Source organism: Pholis gunnellus, assembly GCF_910591455.1.
Source record: "Pholis gunnellus genome assembly, chromosome: 8".
NCBI lineage: Eukaryota > Metazoa > Chordata > Actinopteri > Perciformes > Pholidae > Pholis > Pholis gunnellus.
The window spans coordinates 24595049-24617066 of record NC_136534.1 but is presented as its reverse complement, the minus strand read 5'-3'; the positions used below and the strand labels follow the sequence as shown (position 1 = coordinate 24617066).

General features: G+C 43.7%; 1 protein-coding gene across 1 annotated transcript; it reads right to left on the bottom strand.

Moving 5' to 3' along the window:
- Positions 1-6: 6 nt before the first annotated feature.
- Positions 7-21457, bottom strand: dpy19l1l (dpy-19-like 1, like (H. sapiens)). Its single transcript, XM_079164233.1, has 22 exons — positions 21205-21457; positions 20767-20791; positions 20583-20670; positions 19613-19750; positions 18366-18486; positions 15929-16022; positions 15721-15778; positions 14595-14686; positions 13521-13620; positions 12056-12133; positions 9557-9643; positions 9361-9420; positions 9198-9278; positions 8220-8321; positions 7853-7924; positions 6315-6394; positions 6213-6237; positions 4169-4288; positions 3304-3478; positions 2789-2888; positions 2483-2608; positions 7-2303 (listed from the first exon to the last, which is right to left on the bottom strand). Exons 1-22 carry the CDS (start codon positions 21416-21418, stop codon positions 2132-2134), a joined length of 2208 nt encoding a protein of 735 aa, XP_079020359.1. The 5' UTR covers positions 21419-21457; the 3' UTR covers positions 7-2131.
- Between the last annotated feature and the right edge of the window lie 561 nt (positions 21458-22018).

Sequence of the window (22018 nt, the reverse complement as noted above, 5' to 3'; positions counted from 1 at the left end):
AAAAAAAAACTCTTTCCACCAGTTTATAACCGAATTAAGAATGAATGCTCTTCTATTTTGTGAAGTGTGTTAAAACATTTCTTGAGTGAATTCCATGGGGACTACCCATTGTTCAGACAGACCATTATTCAGAAACCCCAATAGTCTGAAAAAATGATGTAATTCGTCCGATGATGTCATTCCGCATAATAATTAGCCATGTGCTTCTGTTGGTTGCAAAGAGAGTTCATAGTTTCGGAGCGATGGGCCTTCGGAAGGATGGAAGTTTGTTTTCGGGATAATGGGCTGACGGAACAATGGTATGGCACCAATTCCATCTGGAAATGTTTTTAAAATGCTTCCAGACACAAGAAGATAATTTCCCCCTGTCCTTCCAAAGACTCTTAAAACACTGTTGGATTCTAAAGAAAACTTCTTAAAAAGGAATAGTTCACCCAAGAACAGTATTGGTTGTATAAAGCTCTCAACTCCCAGAAAAAAGTCAGGGAGGATAACCAGGAAATGCTTTGATATCAATAGTTAAGTGAAGGATTTCCTTGAGCACATGAATGGATACAAGACACTTGGATAATGCTGTACAGGGATTTCATAACGTTTTACAGATAGCTTTTTTTTCCCGTCTTTTGTTCGGCCTCCTTCAAAGTCTGTTTGCATTGATATTAGTACTGGGCAAGTTAACGCGTTATTATCGCGTTAACGCATTAATTAATTAATGCCAACAATTATTGTATCGCGCGTTAATGGCAGTTTAAAAAAAAATATTAAGCGGACATTTTTAACACAAGAACCGGACAATGAGCGGTGAACAGCTGTTTGTGTGGCGTCTCTTCCTGTTTCCTTCACCTACGTTCCCCTGGGTCCTAAATCCCTCCATGTACAGCTTCTTATCACCCTCTATGTACCAACGTACATTTATAACAAATCCCACACATATTACGGTAATCAGCATTGCATATGTGTCCGACCAAAATACCAAAAAAAGCAAAAATTAAATGATTCATTTAAATAATTTTCTTAGAGTTTTTAAAGTTTTTTGTTTGGAATATGTATAATAAGAAAATCATTTAGTTATCGCTACTGAGAATTTAACAAACATAAAAAAAAGAAAGAAAAAAAATGACAGATAGGTTTGCAGTTTTCAAGGTGTATATTGCAAATTGCATCTCTTACACACATGAAGTTAAAGTTGTGAACACCGGCTGAATATCTATTATCAGAATCATAACTGTATTTTAACTGCTACTGTGTAAAGGGAATACTGCTGTTAAAAAGCACCTTATTTGTTTAAAGTGTTTGCAAACCAAATGTTATTGCACTTTTGTTCATATAGCAGTACTTTTAAAATAAAAGTGCGCAATACACTACTTTTTAATTCATTCTTGAATGAAAAACAACAATGAGATTAATCGCAATTAAAAATTGTAATCGTTGCCCAGCACTAATTGATATGCTTTCATTTTTTCGGACGCTCTGCTCTCCCTAACAGCATTGGTTAGAAAACGTTCTCTGGGACCATAATGAGCCTCGGGAGTTGAGTGTAAAAAATGTATATTGGGGTGAAGTATTCCTTTAACACTTTGAAGTTTGCATAAAAATTACAAACAAATAAATTATAAAAATAGCCTACTACTCAAAAACACTGTGCATAAGAAGAAGTCAGCTGTTGTCAAGTTTGCAAAGGGTATTGCTTCACAGTATGTGGACATCATCGATCGGTCCTGCCAGACAAAATGTACTTCTTATGCAAACGTCAAAGAAAATGAATTCTATACAGTGAGAAACAATACTGACGTATAAACAGCATCTCTTTGTGGACAATGTTTCTTAAACTAAAGATTCTATATAACAGAACCAATGCAACAATCTAAATGAAGAGCTACGACACCTTATGGCTTTCACTCGGGCACCAATGTGTGTCATGGGAACGTCGCTGGATGCAAAGATGGAGCGATGAGGATGATTGGCAAAATGTGGGGAACAGGGAGTTCCTTTAAGTCACAAATACTGGGGACCGTCAGCGAACCAGGAGTGGAGAGACTCATGGGGAAGTGTTTTGGCGTGAGTACAAAGCAGCAATGCCAGTGACGTAAAAGTGGTGAAAAGCACAACTGAACCAGTCCGCCACACGGTGTTATCTGAGATCTTTGCTAGCTTTGGGGACTTTGAGAACTTTGTAAATGTCGTTGGAAAACACTGTGGTGAAGTGGGGTCTCGAGCTCCTGGACATGTGGGTGCAGAGGGGGATTTTACCAGCATTTAGGGGATCCTCAATGTCCCAGATCTCTGGCATGCTGCACCCGGGCCTGAGCGAAGAGAGAGAGAGAGAAAGGAAAACAAGATTAACGAGAAACAGAAAATCTTCGAACAGCATTTTAACTAAATAAAAATCATCTCTCTGGATAAAAACAACAAACAAACAAACGTGGTCCTGGGTAACAATGTCCCCCCTTTCTGTGAGAGGGCACTGGTGGTGTTGGGGTACCTGGTTCGCCTGGTGCACCACGAATCCTCCAATACGAAGAAGTCCACTCCCAGCTTCATCAGGTTCCCCTTTACGGTTTCTTCAGACATGCGGCTGTACATGGAGTAGACCAGCTTGGTTCTCTCCCTGCGAGGGACACAACACAGCACCGTTGTAACGCACAAGGTGGAAATCAACTACAGTTAGGACGTGGAAATATTTTTACACAAACTTTACATGAAATTCTAGCTCATCGTGTCCAAAGAACTCTTTCTCCGTCTCTCATCTGAGCAAAAGAGCAGTCGTGCTGCTGTGAGTTCCACTGACCTCAGACCAGCGTCTTCATAGTGGGGGTGGTTGACGATGGGCCGACCCGTGGAGAGCTTGACGCTGGCCATGGTGGGCATGGCTCCAGCAAACACAGAATCTGCATCAATCGCACACAAAACAAATGAGACAGTGAAGAGAGGATGAACCGGTGTGTTGTCGAGTATCTACACTACCAGCTCTTTATTCTCCAGAATGTTCTACTTAGTATTAAAACTTTATACGGGCATGATAATAAACATTCAACAGAGTTCTCCATTTGCATCACAGTTCATTTGGGAGGATGTAGTTTGTGGTGCTGTTGAATTGTATTGCGTCATACTGACAGGTGTTTCTATTATTCAGTCTACCTCGTTGACTTAAATGGGTTGGCCAAAATAACAGAAACACCAGTGCAATTTAACAGCACAGTTGTAACTGTGACAGTATCTCAGACTATTTTGACAGTTATCTTGAATAACGTTTAGATTTTAGGACTCATCATACTGAAACTTCACTGTAACCACCTCACTCACCAGGACGGGTGTTGTCCTGGATCCAGTCCAGCAGCTCCTCCTGCGGCAGGTTGCTGAACTCGCCGATGATCCCCCACTGGGCCTGCAGGTTGGCCACTCCCTGTATGGCCATGATGGCCATGACTGCAAACACGGCAAGCTGGTGTTTAAACCGCTCCCCGATCCAGCCAAACAACTGACACCACCACCACCAGGGGGAGGGAGAGAGTGAGAGAGAGCATATGAGAGAAAGCATTATTAAAGGACAGCATGGGAGCTCAACAAACTGCACCATACACAGTTAATAATAATAATAATAATAATAATTTAAGCGGAGAAGAAACTTAACACTCTGGCATTAAAGGAAAGCTTCACTGAAATCTTTGTTTTTCTCTCATGCTTCCAGGACAGTCTTGATGAATTGAAGTAAATGGAGGCCGCGTTTAACAGCGTAACTACGTCAAAACATCCGTTTATAAACTCTCTCACTACTCGGGCAGTACAATCCAAGTTTCACTTATCCAGTCGTATGCTCACTACTACCCAAACGCATGCATTTACACTAAAACCTGACTATTTAAAACACTCCGCATGAAGCGTCTCATGCTTGTGCTGGAGTGTTACTCGTCGTGTTTTAAATAGTAAGATGCATGCGTTTGGGAAGAAGTGTGCCTACGACTGGATAAATGAGACTTGATGTAGTTTTGCTGCTGTAAAACACGACCCTCAATTACTTTAATTCATCAAGACTTTTCTCTGTTTTTGGGATTCTTTGTTTTCTTCTTCGAGGTGACGCGGGCTGAACATTTTGTGGGTGAAGCACTCCTTTCAGGAAACAATTACCCGTGTTTAAATGTAGACCATCTTGTTATCTGTAATCACAGACCTGTTTGGAGCAGATGAGCGAGGCCATGATGCACATGTGTGGCGTCAGGAAGAGCTTCAGACGCATGATGAGGACGGCGAGGACAGCGAACGCCACCAGCTGCAGGCTGTGGTACACCAGCTGCAGAGAGACACGAGTTCACACGCAGTCTGATCAGAACTGACAAGAAGGCGCAGAGGAAATAAAAAAGGAGCAAGATAATCTACCAGGAACTGTGACCGATCTCTTGAGGCAGTTACACTCGAGGCAAACACAAAACATGAGACGCAGGACGTTTGATCCGCGACTGGATTGACATTACTGAAGTAATAAAACAGCAACAACAAAGCACATTTGAAATGAATTAAGAGAATGAAAGTTTCCTTTTTAGTTCCCCAAATTGACAGAAAACTATAATTCTCATAATTATGTGTTATTTATCGAGCAAAAAGGTTTAATTCACATTCATTATTTCTGGTTAAACAGGCATTGCGTGTATACCTGAAGTCAAACAAATGCATTTAGTCCCCCACAAAACATTTATTTAAAAGAAGTTTCAAAGTTCTGCATGGTTTAAAGTTTAAACCCATGTTTGCTAAGTGTGCAGTCTTCTTCTTTTCCTCTGTTAGCGCACTGCTACATTTCTCGGTGCATTACCGACACTAACTGTTGATTAGTGGTATAGAGTGAAACCTTTAGCTGGTGTGTGTATTGCGTCTCTGCATGCTCGTCACATACATGACACATAAACAAAAGGGGAACCCACTCTAACAAACATTACTTCAAAGTGGTACTAGAGGTCAAAAACTTAGAAATTCTCTGATTCTGTCATTTTATATCCTTATGAATCAAATCTCTTTGGGTTTGGGAGCGCAGACCTGTTAAAACAAGCTATTTGAAGACGTCTTTGAGAACTTGACTATGTCGACCAAACTATTTATCTAAGAAACGCCTGTCATGAAAGACAACAGGGGCTGTAAGTTCTTTGAAATTCAAAACGAGCAGTCGAACACATGTTAAATTAAATATTCAATCTGTAATGATCTGTTTGTACGCGTATCTGTGTTGTGTTCTAAATTGTTCAAACTGTTCTTAAAAGGGACAGTTCACCCCAAAATCAAACATACATACATGCATGGACGAGAGGCTTGTGACAGTGCGAGACGTAAACATTAATGGCGCTCTCTTCTGACGCCCTGTGACGTTAGCTGGCTGATTAGATGCACGCTTTCATCTGCGCGGTGATTCGTTTGGCGGGTGAAGTTCAGTAGAAATAAAATAGTTCCTACGTGAAACCGCTCACAACAATGTCTTTGGATTATCTTGAGAAACCGGGTCATGATTTCTGTTTTTTTGGCGCTTTGAGCTCCACAAGCAGAGATTATGTTGGAGAGAAGGCAGATAAACAGCACTACAGGTAAGAGTAGTAATTTTAGATTTTGGGGTGAACTGTCCCCCCAAAATCAGCTGCAGCGCTGCGGTCACTGAAGCTTCGAGCTCTTCAGAAGCAGCTCTCCTCCAATGCAAACCTGAAACGCTTCATTTGCTGGACGGACTGTGTGATGACATTTGCGCGACGCTTTGATCTTTTTGAAGAACACGCCCCTCCCCCGAGAGGAGTGAGCACAACCCTCGAGGCTCCGCAGTGTTACTCACTGAGCAGAAATATTAAAGCAATTATCTGGGAAACTCTGGGAAACTTCCACACAGCGTGGCTGGTGGATGAACATCCGAACGTTTTCCTGCCCTGGGAGGGATATTACAGAAAATGAGATGAAGCAACTGAGAGAGAGAGCCGACAAAAAGGCAGCACGGGGGGATTTCAGAACAGAAGGGGAGGCTGCCTTTCATTTCTTAGTAATGAGAAAAGGAATGAAAACCATTTAGGGACATAGAAACTGAGCAGATGTTACTGCACTGGAGGAATCTAATCAAATAAAAACGGATTAAGAAAAATGGAACGCTGCAAAAAGAGCCTACGAGTTCACGCTGAGGTGTTGTCATGATAACGTTTGAGCGTATACTCAACAATAACAGAAAGGATGTGAAAGGTAGTTCTTCTCACCTCTCCGTTAGCGGCGATTTCAGACCTGCAACACAGAAAGTGAAGAAGTAAATACAGTGAGACCAGCAGAAAGAAACAGCGAGGAGGCCTCTGGACGCTCACCCTGCAGCTTCGTCAACATCTTCAGGCTTCACGGACGCCTTCCCTCCGTCCCGCAGGAACCGGACTACGTCCTGGACAGTCTGAAAAGGAGACACGGTTAGAATACGATGCAAAGGAGATTCCTTCAAGTGTCGTGTTTCCAACAAACGGCGCACAGTAGGAGAAGACAGCTTGCTCGTGTATTGCATTACATTCTTCGTCAAACCGACTTATGTATTCTTAGCTCATCGTGGGCAGGCGTAATGAGATTACGCTGCATAAAGAGCAGTTCCTCAAATGATTTTCTTTCATGTTTTAGAAATCACGACTAAATCTCGCCGTTCATTCCTTTCTCAAAGCATAAATATACACGTGTAAATGCCCACTAAGCTCCCCACGCAGAGCAAATATAACCACCGCAATTTTCTGAAACTGAAAGAGAACAACCTGAATTAAAAAAAAACTCCTCCAATATTCAAGCAGACCCTCAGGGGTGGAAATGTTTGCGTAGTAATCAGAGCGGCTCCACACCCTCTTTGTCTTCCTGCCGCTGTGAGCCAGACGGGAGGCTTCACACTGCAGCGCGGACACAAAACTACACACAACACTAGTCGTTTCCCACGATTCGTTTTTGTGAAAAAGGAGAAGACGGGCGTTATTCACGTATATTGTTTCGTCTTGCATTGTTATTGTCCTCCGTTTTGTCAGACTAATTGATGAGTGTGTTGTTGGGTCAGGCGGTCCTGTGAATGGACCCCTTTTGTTAAGACGTATGATGATGTAGTGCGGTGAAAGATCGTGAGATGTGGTTCTGGACAAAGGAAGGAGGCCTTGAGTTATTTTATTAGAGCGTATGAATCTACAGTTCCTCTCCTGGCATTTATTAAAACCCCTAAAAACTCATCTCCGTTCATTAAATTACATATTTGGGAGGTTTTCTTTTCCAAGAAAGAAAATCCTGTCATGCTTCAAAATGGTTCAGCTGGAACTCGACACGTCGGCCCTACTTAGTATGCACGCATCTATACATATGCAAATGAGTCTGACTGAAACCGAAACTCACCGGTTGACCGACAAACATGTTTGATAGAACAGCGGTAGACGTCAATTTAAGTTTTGTGGCAAAATATGAAAAACTATTCAAAACAGAAAATGGCCACTGGGAATCCAAATTTAACCCCTTGTTTCCACGTAGCTTTGTGCTAATGATATGGAAAGCCCCGTCCTGCAAGTTGACCGGATTGGTTCCTTAGGTGTGTGACGTATGAAACCCAGGCTGTCATTAGAACAATGCAGAACCAAGGCAGACGTGTTCAGCAATGGCATTGACTGCCTAATTTGCTCGCGATATGTCTTGTTGCAAATATACGGATAGCAAACATGTTATCAAGGTTAAAAACTTGGTTTTCATTGGAGGAGGACATTAAACCACACACATCTTTAATGTCCTCTTGACGCTTTGCTAACAGACTTTGTGTAGTTCAGATTTGTTCCAGTGCTTTGAAAAAAAAAAAAAACCAAAGTGTTTGTCTGAGGTCTGGACCCTAAAGAGGACTTACCCTCCCGGCGATGACAGCAACCACCAGCATGTTGATGGGCAGCAGCAACGTCCTGAGGTAACGTATGGGGGTCTGATGGAGGGAAAGAGAGAGACACAGAGTAATGTAATGTACACTGTGCTCTACTCACCTGTACGCACAGTCACAACGCGAGAACACAAACGCGAAGAACACAAATCAGAACGGGTTCTGCCGTTTCTCTTTCCCGTTTACATTCAGAGCACAGATCTGTCTCCTGCGTAAAACAGCAGGCGGTTCTTTCTGATAAAAAATAAATGGTTTTCACACCGAACCAGCGGAGACTGATCTTATCAGTGAACGCTTCAGCGCACAATGTCACCACAAGGATGGAGGATTCAGACTTTACCTCCATCTCCATGAAGTCAAACTCTGCAGCACAAGTGTACATCAGAGTGTGGAAGTCCTTGTAGCTCGTGAACTTGGACTTGATCAGTCCACTGATGTGAGCCTGCAAACGACAAAATAAAAACAAATGACAGATGTGTTTTCTTTACATTTTGGATATTGAAAAAAAAAAATCCTCTTAATTCCTGACTTTTAAACGTTTTAATGCATTTAAAATGTTAATTGTTCAGTATGACATTTTCTGAAGGTGGCAATAAACAATATGACGTTTATTTAGGCTGATAGCTTCACAAAGCTGTCACAATAACTAACACAGTGTGTGTGGAGTAGTGTGTATTGTTGCACATTTGTATTTTTGTGCAACTATTAAACATTTATTTATGTATTAATTATACATTTAGTTAAAAGCTTCATTCATAACTTTGACATTTGAACTAAAAATTACCATTTGATTTTGTTTTTGCATGTCTATTCATCCCGTTATAACCTGCGATTTCCTGCGTAGTCGCAGACAAAGATCAGGCTACAGTAATATTATTAGTATTATACCATTTGTAGAATTAGATTCCAGTGGTGGCTGCGTTCCCAAATTCCCAAAATGTTTTTCTCTCACGAAATATTCTGCTTCAATCCACATCATCTGTTGGCATCTGTTGCTCTCCCAGTTACCGCTTACAAAAGGAGGCTCACACCTGTATGAACTGGGCGATCTAGCATCAATCTAACAGCACAATAAATTTAAAAAATCTATTTTTTGGGTGATGTTATAAAACGTGACGATATTCATTCAAAGCTTCATTCGAAAAAAAAAAACTCTTTCTAGGAACATGGAAACCCTTTTTAGTCACTCCTTTGATGTGAAGTAACAAGTTTAAACAAGATGATATCAGGAATATAATCTACTGTAAACACGGTTCAGACTGAACATTAGCAGTCTTTTGCAGACACATGAATTTCTCTACGTATAGTTGTGGCTTACGTCGTCCGAGGCACAGAGGACAGTGGACAGCATGAACTTGAGCAGGACTGTGGAGCCGACCCAAGCCAAACCCTGCATGACCTGAAGAGAGGGAAGAGATGGACGCACACGCTCACAACCGGGACAGGAACCGGAGATGAAAGCTTGAGTCACTTCTACTTACCCAGAGGACGACGCCAGGTCTGAAGACTTGAGCGAATCGATCCCTCAATGCAATGATTGCCTGAAAAAGGGGAAATCACAGAGACAGAATAAAAAAAGAAAAGAATTGTTATTTTAGCTCATCTGACCCAATACATCACAGTACATTCACTGGTTGCGCATGCAGATCGTCGGACTCTAAAAAAGATCCAGCTCACCCAGATGGAGACGAGCGAGGAGGCGTAGAAGGACGTGAGCAGCATGGAGTTGCCGAACATCAGGACAAAGCAGACGGCGAGGGTTATCTGATGAGAACGGGTGAGAGGAGAGGAGTCACGCGTCAGGTTGATGTGCAAAATATTTGTAAAATGCACTGAACTTGGGATTCCATATTCCTCGCAGCTGTAGCTAAGTTTAAGCTGCATGCAAAACATATCTTATGTTCATTTTAATGTTGATTATTGACATAAATGGCGTCCTTCACTTGAAAAAAATATTTATACCACAAAATAATACGCTAAAGCGGTCAAGTTTGGAGCGCATAGGTTTTTTCATATTTCTCCTTGTTGCATTAGGTGTTGCTTTAAATACGACAGATGTGATTCCTGGGACAGTGTGCTTCTGCTCCCGGGACATTAAATGTCTCATTTTAGGGATAAAAACATATCAATCCCTCTTGTGCATGATCAGTTGGTGTAATTAGAAATAATGTCAAACATTCAAACATGGCAGAGAGCTCAGAGGTACAACAGCCAGCTTCTGGAGGTTCCCAGTGCCGCCCCCCCCCCCCCCCCCCCCCAAAAAAAACACTCCACAGTCACAGATACATTCAGCCTCCCGGCAGCAGGAGGCTGGTCTGGAACAGATTGTGTTAGGTGTGAATGATAAGTCTTGCCGTTGTTGAAAACACTCCATTAAACCGATGCATTATACTTTGAATACACAGCCACCAGCAACATCTAATCCTATTCACTGAACTCTTGATGCTTAATCCCACAGCGAAGTAATGCGCCGCTCACTGCACCGTGCACACAGAGCGCCAGCCATTCTACACGAGGGGCACTTACAGCTCATTGCTGAGCTCAACTAACTTGCATTTTAATAATTGATGAGGGACGCAATCAACTATTATTTATGAATCGGCTTGTTTGTTGTTAGCATACAACAGCTTCATATAAGAAACATGCAAATGTTGACTTTTGAGATGCTACAAGCAGGCGGATTTATGGCATTTTTGTTTATTTATTGTCAATTTTCATGCAGATTAATTTTCTGAATCAACTTCCATCGATGTTTTTGTCGAAAGAAATAAAATATTTCTAATTCCAGCTTCTGAAACGTGTGGACTTGCTGCTTTGCCCCGTTTGTTTTTTCATTTTAAATTGAATACTTTGGAGTTTAGGATCAATTCAAAGCGAGGGCGTAGGTTTGCATATGGGCGGTGTGGAATATGTCCCCACCAATATTTCAGCAAAGGTCACGCAAAGGTCTGGACCTCCATATTTATTTCCTAAAGAGCCACCGTCTCTCTGCATCTGAATGACGTGAACCTGCTTGAAACTGAAACACATTACATGCAGCAGGGACTCGACACTTTGCACCCATGTGCTATGCGCCCTAAGTCGCCGAAGTACTTAATTTTTCACGGATGTAGTTTGCATTTATCTACACAACTTATATTTATTTTGTTCTATAATTGCACTATATGTTTGTACGTTTCCTACCTCTATGTACTGTAGTGTTTATAGAAGGATGACGATAAAGTCTCGCTTATTTCATCTCTTATCTTAATAAGTGACAGATTAGCATTAGGCAGTTGCATGAGACACTGCTCAGCCTCTGTGTGACAACGCTGTAGATCACGTAGAGGACACACATGGATGGTTTTTTTAACACACACACACACACACACACACACACACACCGTTTCCAAGCTTTCTAATTTATGCGGAGGCATATTCCTTCCTCCGACACAAATCTCCACCATCTTACCACAAAGGACGTTCTCCTTATCTGTGGAGCACACAGGGCCTGGCTAACAGCCTGGCATGCTGAGCGGATTAGGGAGAAAGAATGTGGAGAAGAAGGACGAACGGCCTGAATAACACACACACACACACACACACACACACATCCTTACACATCAACAGATATACTTTTGTCCTTGGCAGGGTGCAGTTGCCAACATATCCTCCCTATTTCACGCTTCAATAAAGAGCAGTCGTGTTCAGTGGCGTCGTTATTGCTAAAGAAAGTCATCCCTGCCTCGGCTGGTGTTGTCCTCGCGGCTCATAAAATTCCTCCAGCCTCTGAGCGAGATAAGGAGAACCGAGGCAGAGCACATTACGGCTCAGGGGACGGCGGCTGGAAAGACTTTCACTTATGTTGCCCACAACACACAATACTCACACACAGGGAAAGCTAAAACCACCTAAAATCCTCTACTCAGGTAAACATTTTGTCCCTTTCACGTCCTTCCTCTGTGGGTTTTTTTGGTCTCACTTGCAGAATTTGGATATTTGCATCTTTCCTTTCTGCATTTAAAAAAGATAAATCCTTTTGTTGCATCTCTGTCTCAGTAGCTCAGGTCCTTTGGTGTAACTATTTACTTATTTGCTAACCGAGGTGATGCACCAGAGACGAGTGAACACATTAAGTTAGGAAACAGAAACTCTCTCAACACTCTGGTGGATTGATTGCTTGGTCGTCTACTGTACCATATGAGTGACCAGGATGGATTGCATCTTGGCGGCGGCGAGGTAACCCAGGATGTAAGAAGCAAACAGAGAAGCCACCTAGACGAAAGAAATAGACAGCCATAAAAATATACTCCTGAAAACATACAAAATAATGAACATCAGGAGTCAGGAACAGACGACGCTACAGCTACACCTGACAAGACAGGTGCTTTTCAGTTTTGATATTCCACATATTATAACCACACCGTTATTTCTGAAAAGGTTGTTGCATCTAAAAACACTCCACTTAAGAAGCATTTAAACTTTTCTTCTGACACAGAGATACACACAGTGCTTTATTGATCCCCAGAGAAACCTGTGTTATTATCTATTAATCGAGAAGCTAAGTAAGAAACAAAATACATAAAAACTAATTCAAACTAATGTAAAAATAAGGACTGTACTTTATACGTGCCTGTTTATATCTTGTCTTAATGTATTTTTATGCGTTTATGTAAAGCACATGGAATTGCCTTTAACTCTAAATATATATTAAATGGCCGCGGTACATTTGAAGTGCATGCAGCATGTCCATGGTGCTGCATTTGAACCGCATAGATTCATATTGATCCTTTGCTAAGTCCCGCCCCTCGAACGCAGACTGGCCAATCACAGCGTAGCGTCAGCCAGCTCCGACCAGGGTCCAACAACCATCCGACTCTCCTCCACAGACTCTAATGCAGTCGCTTCACTAAAGTCTAATAATAATAATAATAATATCAAAATACTAAAGATTAATATCACCAAATAGGATCGTGTAATAATGCCACTAATTGTGCGATTCTAAAATCATTTAAGACCCTAAATATTGTATTTATTCTGGCTTCTGTCAGACTGGAGCGAGCAGAGCGGGCGGACGTACAGTATTTTGTTTCGCGCGCAGTGAGCGAGGCTCAATTAGCAGCTTACATGTGCAAAACAAAAGAAGAAGCTGTTGAGCAACTCGTCTGGTGTCAGAATGAGCGGTGCCCCGAGGGGGCCCGCCGGCAGCGTGGGCCGAGCTGCTGCCGAGCAGCACAGACGCTCGCTCGCAGCGGTGACCCGTTTGTTCCGGAGTCGCGGTTCAAACTCCGGCTCCTCTTGTCTGCCAGCCCACACTCTACGACCTCCCGCTTCTGTCTTTAACTTGCACCTCTCCTTTTCCACAGTCTCAACTGTTCCACTCAAATGTGCTCAGGATTGCATATGTTCCTACTGCATGTCACGATAGGGTTTATGAAACCAGGATGTAAATGGTTGCATTCTTGGAACTTCATAATCTCTTTTTTTTTTTCGGTCTTTTGTTTCTTTTCCATCCTGGCAAACTTCTACAATCCCCTTCCTTGCCAGAGTCTCTCTCTCTCTCTCTCTCTCCCTCCGAGTCTCTATTTTCTCCCTAATCTCCTCGGCCCCTTCTGCTTTCTTCCCACACTCTCTCCCGATGTCTCTCTTGCTCTCCGTTTACCTGAGTGAGCAGCACAAACTGGGCGAACTGCCAAGGCAGCATAAAGCACAAATTGGAGACGCCCAGGGCGACCATGGCTGTCCTGCTCGGGTTCCGTGTCCTGGGGAGAGGCAAGAGAGAGAGAGAGAGAAAGCATTACAGCGGTGAGAGAGCAGCGGGTTGCGGAGGAGATAAGAGACGTTGCATTAAGACGACACAAGCACACACATTCAGTTTCACTCAGAGTCTGCTACAAAGCCCCCGCTTGTGTACCGAGCCGGCCCTCGGAGATATGACACGCCGGAGTTCACTCTGCTTTTTAACGCTGCTGGTAGAAGAAGTCACAGTTTACCGACTGCGCACACGTAACACGAAGTGGCGTCCGCTAGTTTGATGTGCAATGAGAAGATTACTAGACAAGAACATTAGCTCACCACCCTTCACTGCACCGTTTAGCAGAGAACAAAAGCAAGCTTCGCCTCAGGCCCGTAATTACAACACACAGAGCCTGCATCGCTGTAACGTGTCAGGGGAAACAGCAGTCCGATCATGTGTTTACTTCTGTTGTTTCACACAGTCAACAGGCTGTTCAAGTGAAAAGACTGTTATTCTCCCAACAAAGATTTCAGGCACCGAGATACAATTAGATTTGGAGAATGAATACCGAACTGATGCGCTGTGCAATGTTCCACCGCGTTCCATTCAAAGTTAGAAAGCCGCTTCGTGAGATGATCACACGGGGGGGGCGCGATGACACTTACACTTGTTGTGTAAGTGTGGCATCCACGTATCAGCCTCTCCATCTACCACCAGGATGTGCACAGGATGTTCTGCATACAGTGACTGGAGTGTGATTAGTTTGTAAAGTGTGCTCTGCATAGGTCTAAGTGTGCGGATATCTATCTGAGATTTCCGATACTTCCAGCACCTTATTGAAGATGCAGCCGGGTGTTGCGATTGGTTATCCTGCATGCATGAAACTTGGAAGAAATAAAAACGACTTTGACTCGTCTACGTGTCTTATGGAGGATTTGCCGACGATGTGGACCCGCTGTGAGTGTAAGACGGAGCTGCTGCTGCTGCTGGTGAGTTTACCGTAGGATGTAGGTGAGAAGGAGCATCTGCAGGACTAAGAAGGGGTAGGCGAAGCTCTCCCTCAGGGGCGGAGTCCACATCACACGAGTGCTCTGACAACGTCCACAAAGACACACACACACACACACACACACACACACACACACACACACACACACACACACACACACACACACACACACACACACACACACACACACACACACACACACACACACACACACACACACACACACACACACACACACACACACACACACACACACACACACACGCTAATCAAAACCAGAGTGGATGGAATCACTTTGCAACAACTTTTCCTTCTACTCCAACAGAGAATGGATTGCATCACACACACTTTTATACCTCTATTAATAATTCTGCCTCATAAACTTAATGGCTCTGAACCAGGATCTTCTGTCATTCAGTTTGAGTATCTCGTAAAAGTAATGCGCGCCAAACTTAGGGGTGTACAGCTGTTCTTTTAATGTGCCACGTGCATATTAAATCAACACTGCATATCTGCTGCTAAGTGGTTTTACTATGTGTACTGAGCATCTTTGGCAGGCAGAATTAATTCAGTTTTATCTGATCTCCATTTTCAAGTGGTAGCTTGAGAGTTCCCCCGGCCATCTGTGCCATAAGAGTCAGACTCTGTATCGAAGGACTCGGGGCCCAAACAACTCGATAGGGACGTCACAATTATTTCTATTCATTGTTGTAACGTTACCGATATTCGTAAGTAAGTTCCTTACTTAGGGTGAAAATCACAGATGCTCCTGAAATCTACCACTGCAGTCTGGAAAAAAAGAAAAGACTGGAAAGAGGAGAGCATCCCCTGCTAGTGTGTGTGTTTGATCTGAAATGAATTCTATTTGTTCTGAAGTAAACTGGAGAGGAGGAGGAGGGAGGAGGCTTTGAGCTCCAGCTGAAACTGACTCTGAGCTCCTTTGAGGGCTGAAATGAGTCCCTCTGCTTCACTAAATGCTTTTTTTAAATTGAAGTTTTACACATTTCACAAAAACGTGGACACAGAGAGACTTATTGCACAGAACTATAGAGCAAAGCAACAAACACTTAGCTCTCCCGGTTCACTGACACTCGATAGTTAAGGCGGTGCTCTCACCTCTCCGTGATTGAAGAAGAAACACATCGCGGTAACGACGCCGCCCAGTCGACTGCCGCTAGACAGGAAACGGAGAGAGAGAGAGAGAGCAAACGACGGAAAGGTCATCCTCCACCTCCGGTTTCACATCCGTAAGAACACAGAACCACAAAACTGTATCCTGTCTCCGGTCCGACAGCTGAGCGATGTCGGGTAAGAGAGGAGCTACCTGAGATAGGCACCGTAGATGAAGAACAGGCTCATCATCGCGCCGTTCAGCAGGAACACAAAGGTCACGTAGAAGTACGCCGGGTCGCCCATCCCTGGTGTGCAACACACACACACAAAGTAAACAGAAGATGTGTTTTTAGAGCTGAAGGTCACGAAACCAGTGCTACTATGGAACAACTGATTATTTGATGAACCAAAGAATTAATAGTATCAGAAATGCCTCGGCTGCAGCCTGGAATGCACCGATCCGATATCAGGTTATATCATTTAAACAGCTCGTTTATGCTACACAGGAACAACAACAACAACAACACAAGTCTCTCTACCCGATCCGTACAGCCTTCACGTTCGGTACCTCTCAACAGAGATGAGAGAGAAGCGACACGGCTCACTCGTCAGCTACTTCCGTCCTCGGCTCCGGAAACAATGATCGCTGCGTCTGAAATCGATGATGGAAGTAGCAAACGATCTGAGCCAACTCGCCTCGATAGTCATATCGGCAATACGCAAGTTAAAGTAACACGATATTGGAACATTACTCGACATTGACTGAATCGTTTATGCCATTTATCAAACATTCACCGGCTCTAATTGTCCGTGGTGCCTTTTATTCAGCTTTCTGCGACAGTCTGGACGAGGCTTGAAAACAAAGTCTCCTCCAGACTGCGAGGGCGATGCAGAACCGGCCCGTGAAACAGGCAGCGTCTCTGCAGAGCTCTCGGCCGAGGTGACGAATTCACGGCGCTCTACCAATCCCCTGCTGCAGGACGTCTGTGGCCTGTTTATATTTTTAGCCACACAGAATAAGTCGTGGTCTGGTGGTTGTGGACCTTTGTTTCATGCAACCCCTCTCTCCCTCTCTACTATCTTTCTAATAAAAAAGGTAAACGTGCCAAAAGATTCCTTCACCGAAAACACTGACGGGACATTCTGAGGTTGGAGGTTTGTTTTTACAGGCCAGGACAGACGACAACTTCTGTTTGTCTTTAGTCTATCAGTCTATAAAGATCACAAAAAGCTCAGACTTGTGTTACACAAAAGCAGAACTGAAGATATTATGAGAACATGTGTTATGTTTGAGGTCTGAGGAACTAACAGAGCACTTCCCTTTGAACAGCCAGTGTGTTGACCGTATCAAACCAGTATACGTAAGAATATATTACACTGAATACTAATAGGTTCCCTTTCAGGCACAGAAACGTCCTTAATAAGTACTCTGAGAAAAAAGTGCGTGGACACAAATGGACCCGACCTCACTGACCTCGCAGCTACGCAGAATGACTAACGAGGTACCTGGAAGTGTTATGTGAGCCACCGCGTCGACTGCGAGCGGAGTTTGTTCCATCAGCAGATCGATATGAACGTGTTGCAAAAAATGCGACATACTGCATGTCACAACATGAACCCGCTGACTGTTACAGGAAACGCTCTCGCTTTCTGGTGGCTCCATGTTATGCAAGGCAGCTTGTGCGAGGTTTGTGTAAACACTGTGAAAACAGCCCGGGGGGGGGGGGGGGAAGACTAATGAGACTGACGGAAACACACAGATTGCAGCTCCGCAACGGGAAAGCAGCTGACAACAGCTTGTTTACCGTCAGCAGATTTACTCTTCTAGGAACAAATATCACAGAGCGGTTTGTGTGTAATAGGTTTAAAGGTTCTTCTTTCCTTCAGGGCTGCTGTAACAACACTAATGCTTCTCTCGCTCTGCGTTCTACCTGTTGAGCTACCAAATAGTTGTGTTTGTTCGCCATCTATCCGTAATGCCAAACCTTTTCTCGAGTTTCCTGACATCGTTTTGTGAGCCTCGCTCAGTTAATCTCACTATTCTTTCAGCTCCATTAATACCTCTGTGGATTAACAGTTCCGACAGAAAATAAAATCGGCAACTATTTTGCTGCTTTTCTTTGTCTATTCTGATTAAAAAGACATTTATTTAAGAATGTGTTTAACCTTTTGGAAAAAAAATTAAATTAGAGAAACAGAAAGAATCAAACGACTACTTGGGTTCTTTGATCCGATTCCTTCTGTGTAATTTATACATGTTCTCTTAACTGCCGGCTCCCCGTGAGGCTGCTTTGACTGCATCTGTCCACGAGGGAAGAGAATCATCAACGTCTGCGAAAGAAATTAGTCATTCAGTCAATTCAGCGCGAGACTGAGAGAGTGTCTTTAATGTGAGCGTAGCTGCAGGTTGTGACGGGGGAAACTATCTGCCTGTGTGATGTAGCAGCCATCATTCAACCTGCTGCCTGTGTGTGTGTGTGTGTGTGTGTGTGTGTGTGTGTGTGTGTGTGTGTGTGTGTGTGTGTGTGTGTGTGTGTGTGTGTGTGTGTGTGTGTGTGTGTGTGTGTGTGTGTGTGTGTGTGTGTACAGTACACTAACGAGCATATTTGCAGACCAGGCTGCAGCCCCGAGGCGACAAGTCTCTGTACCTTCACAGCTGTCCACGGGAGTGAGTCCCTCTCCTCTGTTGATGGACCAGCACATCTTTGTGGGAATCCCAAAGTACCCCATCACACCCGTGTACATCCGGTACCAGCTGGCCAGGACCACCTGGGGAGCAGAGACGGACGAGAATCAGCGCAAAAGCCTGTTTGAACAACGGGCTTGAAAGGCCTTTCTGTCCTGTAATCTCTGGGGGAGGACAGACACATGGGAGTCCCTCTGTAGTCCTGTAGAAGCTCATAACGTTCCCAGTATGTGTTCCATCTCTCGTGCACGGTTTTGTGTGTGTGTGAAACAAGTTTTAAACTAAACCTCTGGTGTCGTTTTATGAAGTAGACCAATTCCATAATATTCTCAGACGGCATTAAACCTCTTAAGATTTAACGATATTCCACAAATCCACTGAGCAGAAAGACCCAAACACAAGGTTAGAATTATCACGAGATGTTGTAACGGATTTATTTATTCCTGCAAAGCTGAAGAACTTTTTAACATTTTAAAAAAACAAGAGGAAATACAGGTTTATTTGGAGCAAAGATTCATTTGATCTTGTATCTAATGCAGGAATGGAAACTAATTAAACTACTTCTAGAGATCTGATTTTGAACTTTTACTGTGGAATATTTTTACCGTTTCAACCATTTTAAAGTCTGATAAATAAAATGTTCTCAACAATGATGAGTGAATTCACAAAACGGTCTTTGTTCGCCTCATCTTTCCACTTCCACCAAACTCTGGTTTGGTAGAAATAAAACCTCAGTTCCCCCCGAGTGCGAACATATTCCGGCTCTACCCCGCTGTTTGCTATTAACAGCTCGCTGAACAAGTTTCGTCGGCTGCGTGACGAAAGTGGGAACAAACTTTTAAATTGGGGCCTCGTAGATGAAATATGAGAGGCGGTTCAGAAAGAGGATCACATTTGTTCGGAGGGAAAGATTTTTGGCGGACTGCTGACGTGAAATAACTGGAAGATAATTCAGACGTTCAAAGCTTCATTTGAAAAAACTCATAAGAAGCTTTGAGTGTAAAATGGATTGGACACAGCCCAGTCAATAACAGCAACTGCTCTAAGGGAGAGAAGGTTCTGTTGAGCGCAGGATGCTTTCTTTTTATCTCATTTGTGCTGGTTTTAGCGGCCGCAAAAGCCGCGCAATCCTTTTTAGTGAATTCTCCCCCTGAGACGGGTAACCACGCTGCAAAATCGTACGAATAGCACCGGCCAGATCCGCATTACCTCTGGGTAGAGATTGAATCTCTTCAGCGTGTTAATAACCAGCGGGTACTCCGTCAGCCGATCGTTCATGACCGTGTGGAGGCCGTCGAGGAAAGCCGGAGCTTCGATAATGGTCTTGTAGTAGGAATAGTACAGACCCTGGAACAAACAGAAGATATATATACACAAATTAACTCAAACACATACAAAAATAAATATCTAAATGAGGAAGATGTCAGAGAAAGGTGAAGAAAGAGGGACAGAGAGAGAGGAGGAACAAAGAACAGAGGAGACAGAACAGAGCGATACAGAGAGGAAGAGACAGCAGACACAATAAATATAACTTCACAACACAGAGACAGTCACACCGGCTCAGCAGACGGCAAACAGTTCACAGCCCGTGTTGGAGTCACGCAGCAGCGGCGAGGGAAGAGAAGTGTCCCGTTTGCAAACGATAAGATCCTCACCGTCACCGCCGTCTCCCAAAAGGGCACGAAGGCCGCTCTGCGTGTTCAATATCAAGAGACTTTTACACGATGACGGCGACGCACAAACATACGCCACGTTACACGACACACATTTAAAATGGAAGACGACGAGAGAGAAAATTACGCTTTTGCAGATTGTTAGAATCAAAAATGTGAGTTTTTGAAGGGCAAGTTCAGCGTTGTTTCTAAGGTTGTGGGAGGAAAAGTGGTTCTTCTCAGAATGTGCGGAGGGTATGTGGAGTCAGTGTGGTCACATTGTGCATCGGCCCTGAATTTCAGAATCAGAATCAGTTTATTGCAAAGTACCTTACACATACAAGGGATTTGGCTCGCTGATTTGTTGAATTTTCCTTTTGTCTTCCACCTTCATTGAAACTGAAGTCTGTAAAATAGACAAATTCAAGCTACATCTCTAACTGTACAGGCTCACACCAGGAAGTAGTGTCATCACCTTCAAAAACGTGTTATTAGTGCATCCCTAATAATAATAATAATATGATTACCATTTCTGTCCGGAAAGCCATCTCCTTCTCCAGGTTTGACAGGTGAGAGAAGTGTCTGTCGTTCTCAAACAGCTGTGTGACGTGATGCCTGATCACAGGAGGAGAAACACGTGAGCCAGCATCACACACACACACAAGTAACCGTTATGAATGAGTAATAACACGCTGATGGTGCAAAACTCACCAGTGGAGATACCCGGTCAGAGCAGCTGTGGAGACAGAGGATGCACTTTGAACATTTAAAAATGCTGCTTACACCGAAACAGTTGCAACTACGGGGGTGAAGACTTGGGTAGTGACATGCATGCCGTACGGTGGTGCATTTTCACCAGAAATCACGCAAACATTAGCTTAAACTTTTACCAGGAGACCCGTTAACACGTGTGGGACTTGTAGGTGTCGCACGAGCAAGGGAGAAGGACCGCGGACTACTTTTTTGTGCCATTTTCATGGAATAGCAACGATAGGCGTAGCTAGCGCTGGTGAGCTAACGTTAGCTCAATAAGAACAAGATAACTTAAATTGAGCAGGATGCTAGTGGTGTGCACACACAGTTAGCATTCACTTAGCTTCGGATGGTTCCGCGGAGGAGCTAGCTGGCTAAAAAACGCTCCGAACTCACCGAGGAGGAGAGTGATTCCCAGCTTCGCCACCGCGGATGGAGTTAGCCCGAAGAGCCTCCGTCCGATGCCCGAGAGCCCGTTCGGGTGAGAGCTGTTGAAAGGCCGCCGAACGGTACTTTTACCGGGGTGCGAAACAAAAGCAAGCGGGCTCTTGTCGCGGTCCGCCTGGGTCGCCGGACTCTTCCCGGTCTGTTTTCTGTTTTTAGCCACCATGACTTGAGTCGAGGTTGCAGGCAGCCAGGCTCCGTTAGAGGGGAGAGGATGGGGGGCAGAAGAGAGAAAAAACCAGACCCGAGAGGGGTGTGAGCTAAGCGGCTCCACCGTCGCTTCGTATCTGGTCCTCGGATCTGCCCCCTTTACTACCTGAGTGACGCTTTCACTGGTGTTGCTCTCTCGCTTCAGACGCTCGTGGAAATCTGGTGATGTTTCGCCCCCTAGCGGACGGTCAGCGCCACTACAAGGAGCTTCTGGAGCAGCGGGTACCATATGTGTGTGTGTGTATATATGTATTATGAACACAGATCATACAGGTTGAAAACTTAGTAAAATAGTACGAATATTAAATATCAAATGCACAATATATTCAATAACTTAATAACTAATACAAATATTATTGTCAATTTTGATATCTACTATTTTTACTCTGTTATTCTTATTGTATATATTTTGCATTTTTATATTTAATATTTTTACTCAGTTATTTTATTTACCTGTACCATAATTGTTGCTGTAGCAAAAAGAAATGTCCCCTTGCGGTATTAATAAAGTCACTGTCTGTCTGTCTGAACATGGAGGCTCCTTTTTATTATTCCA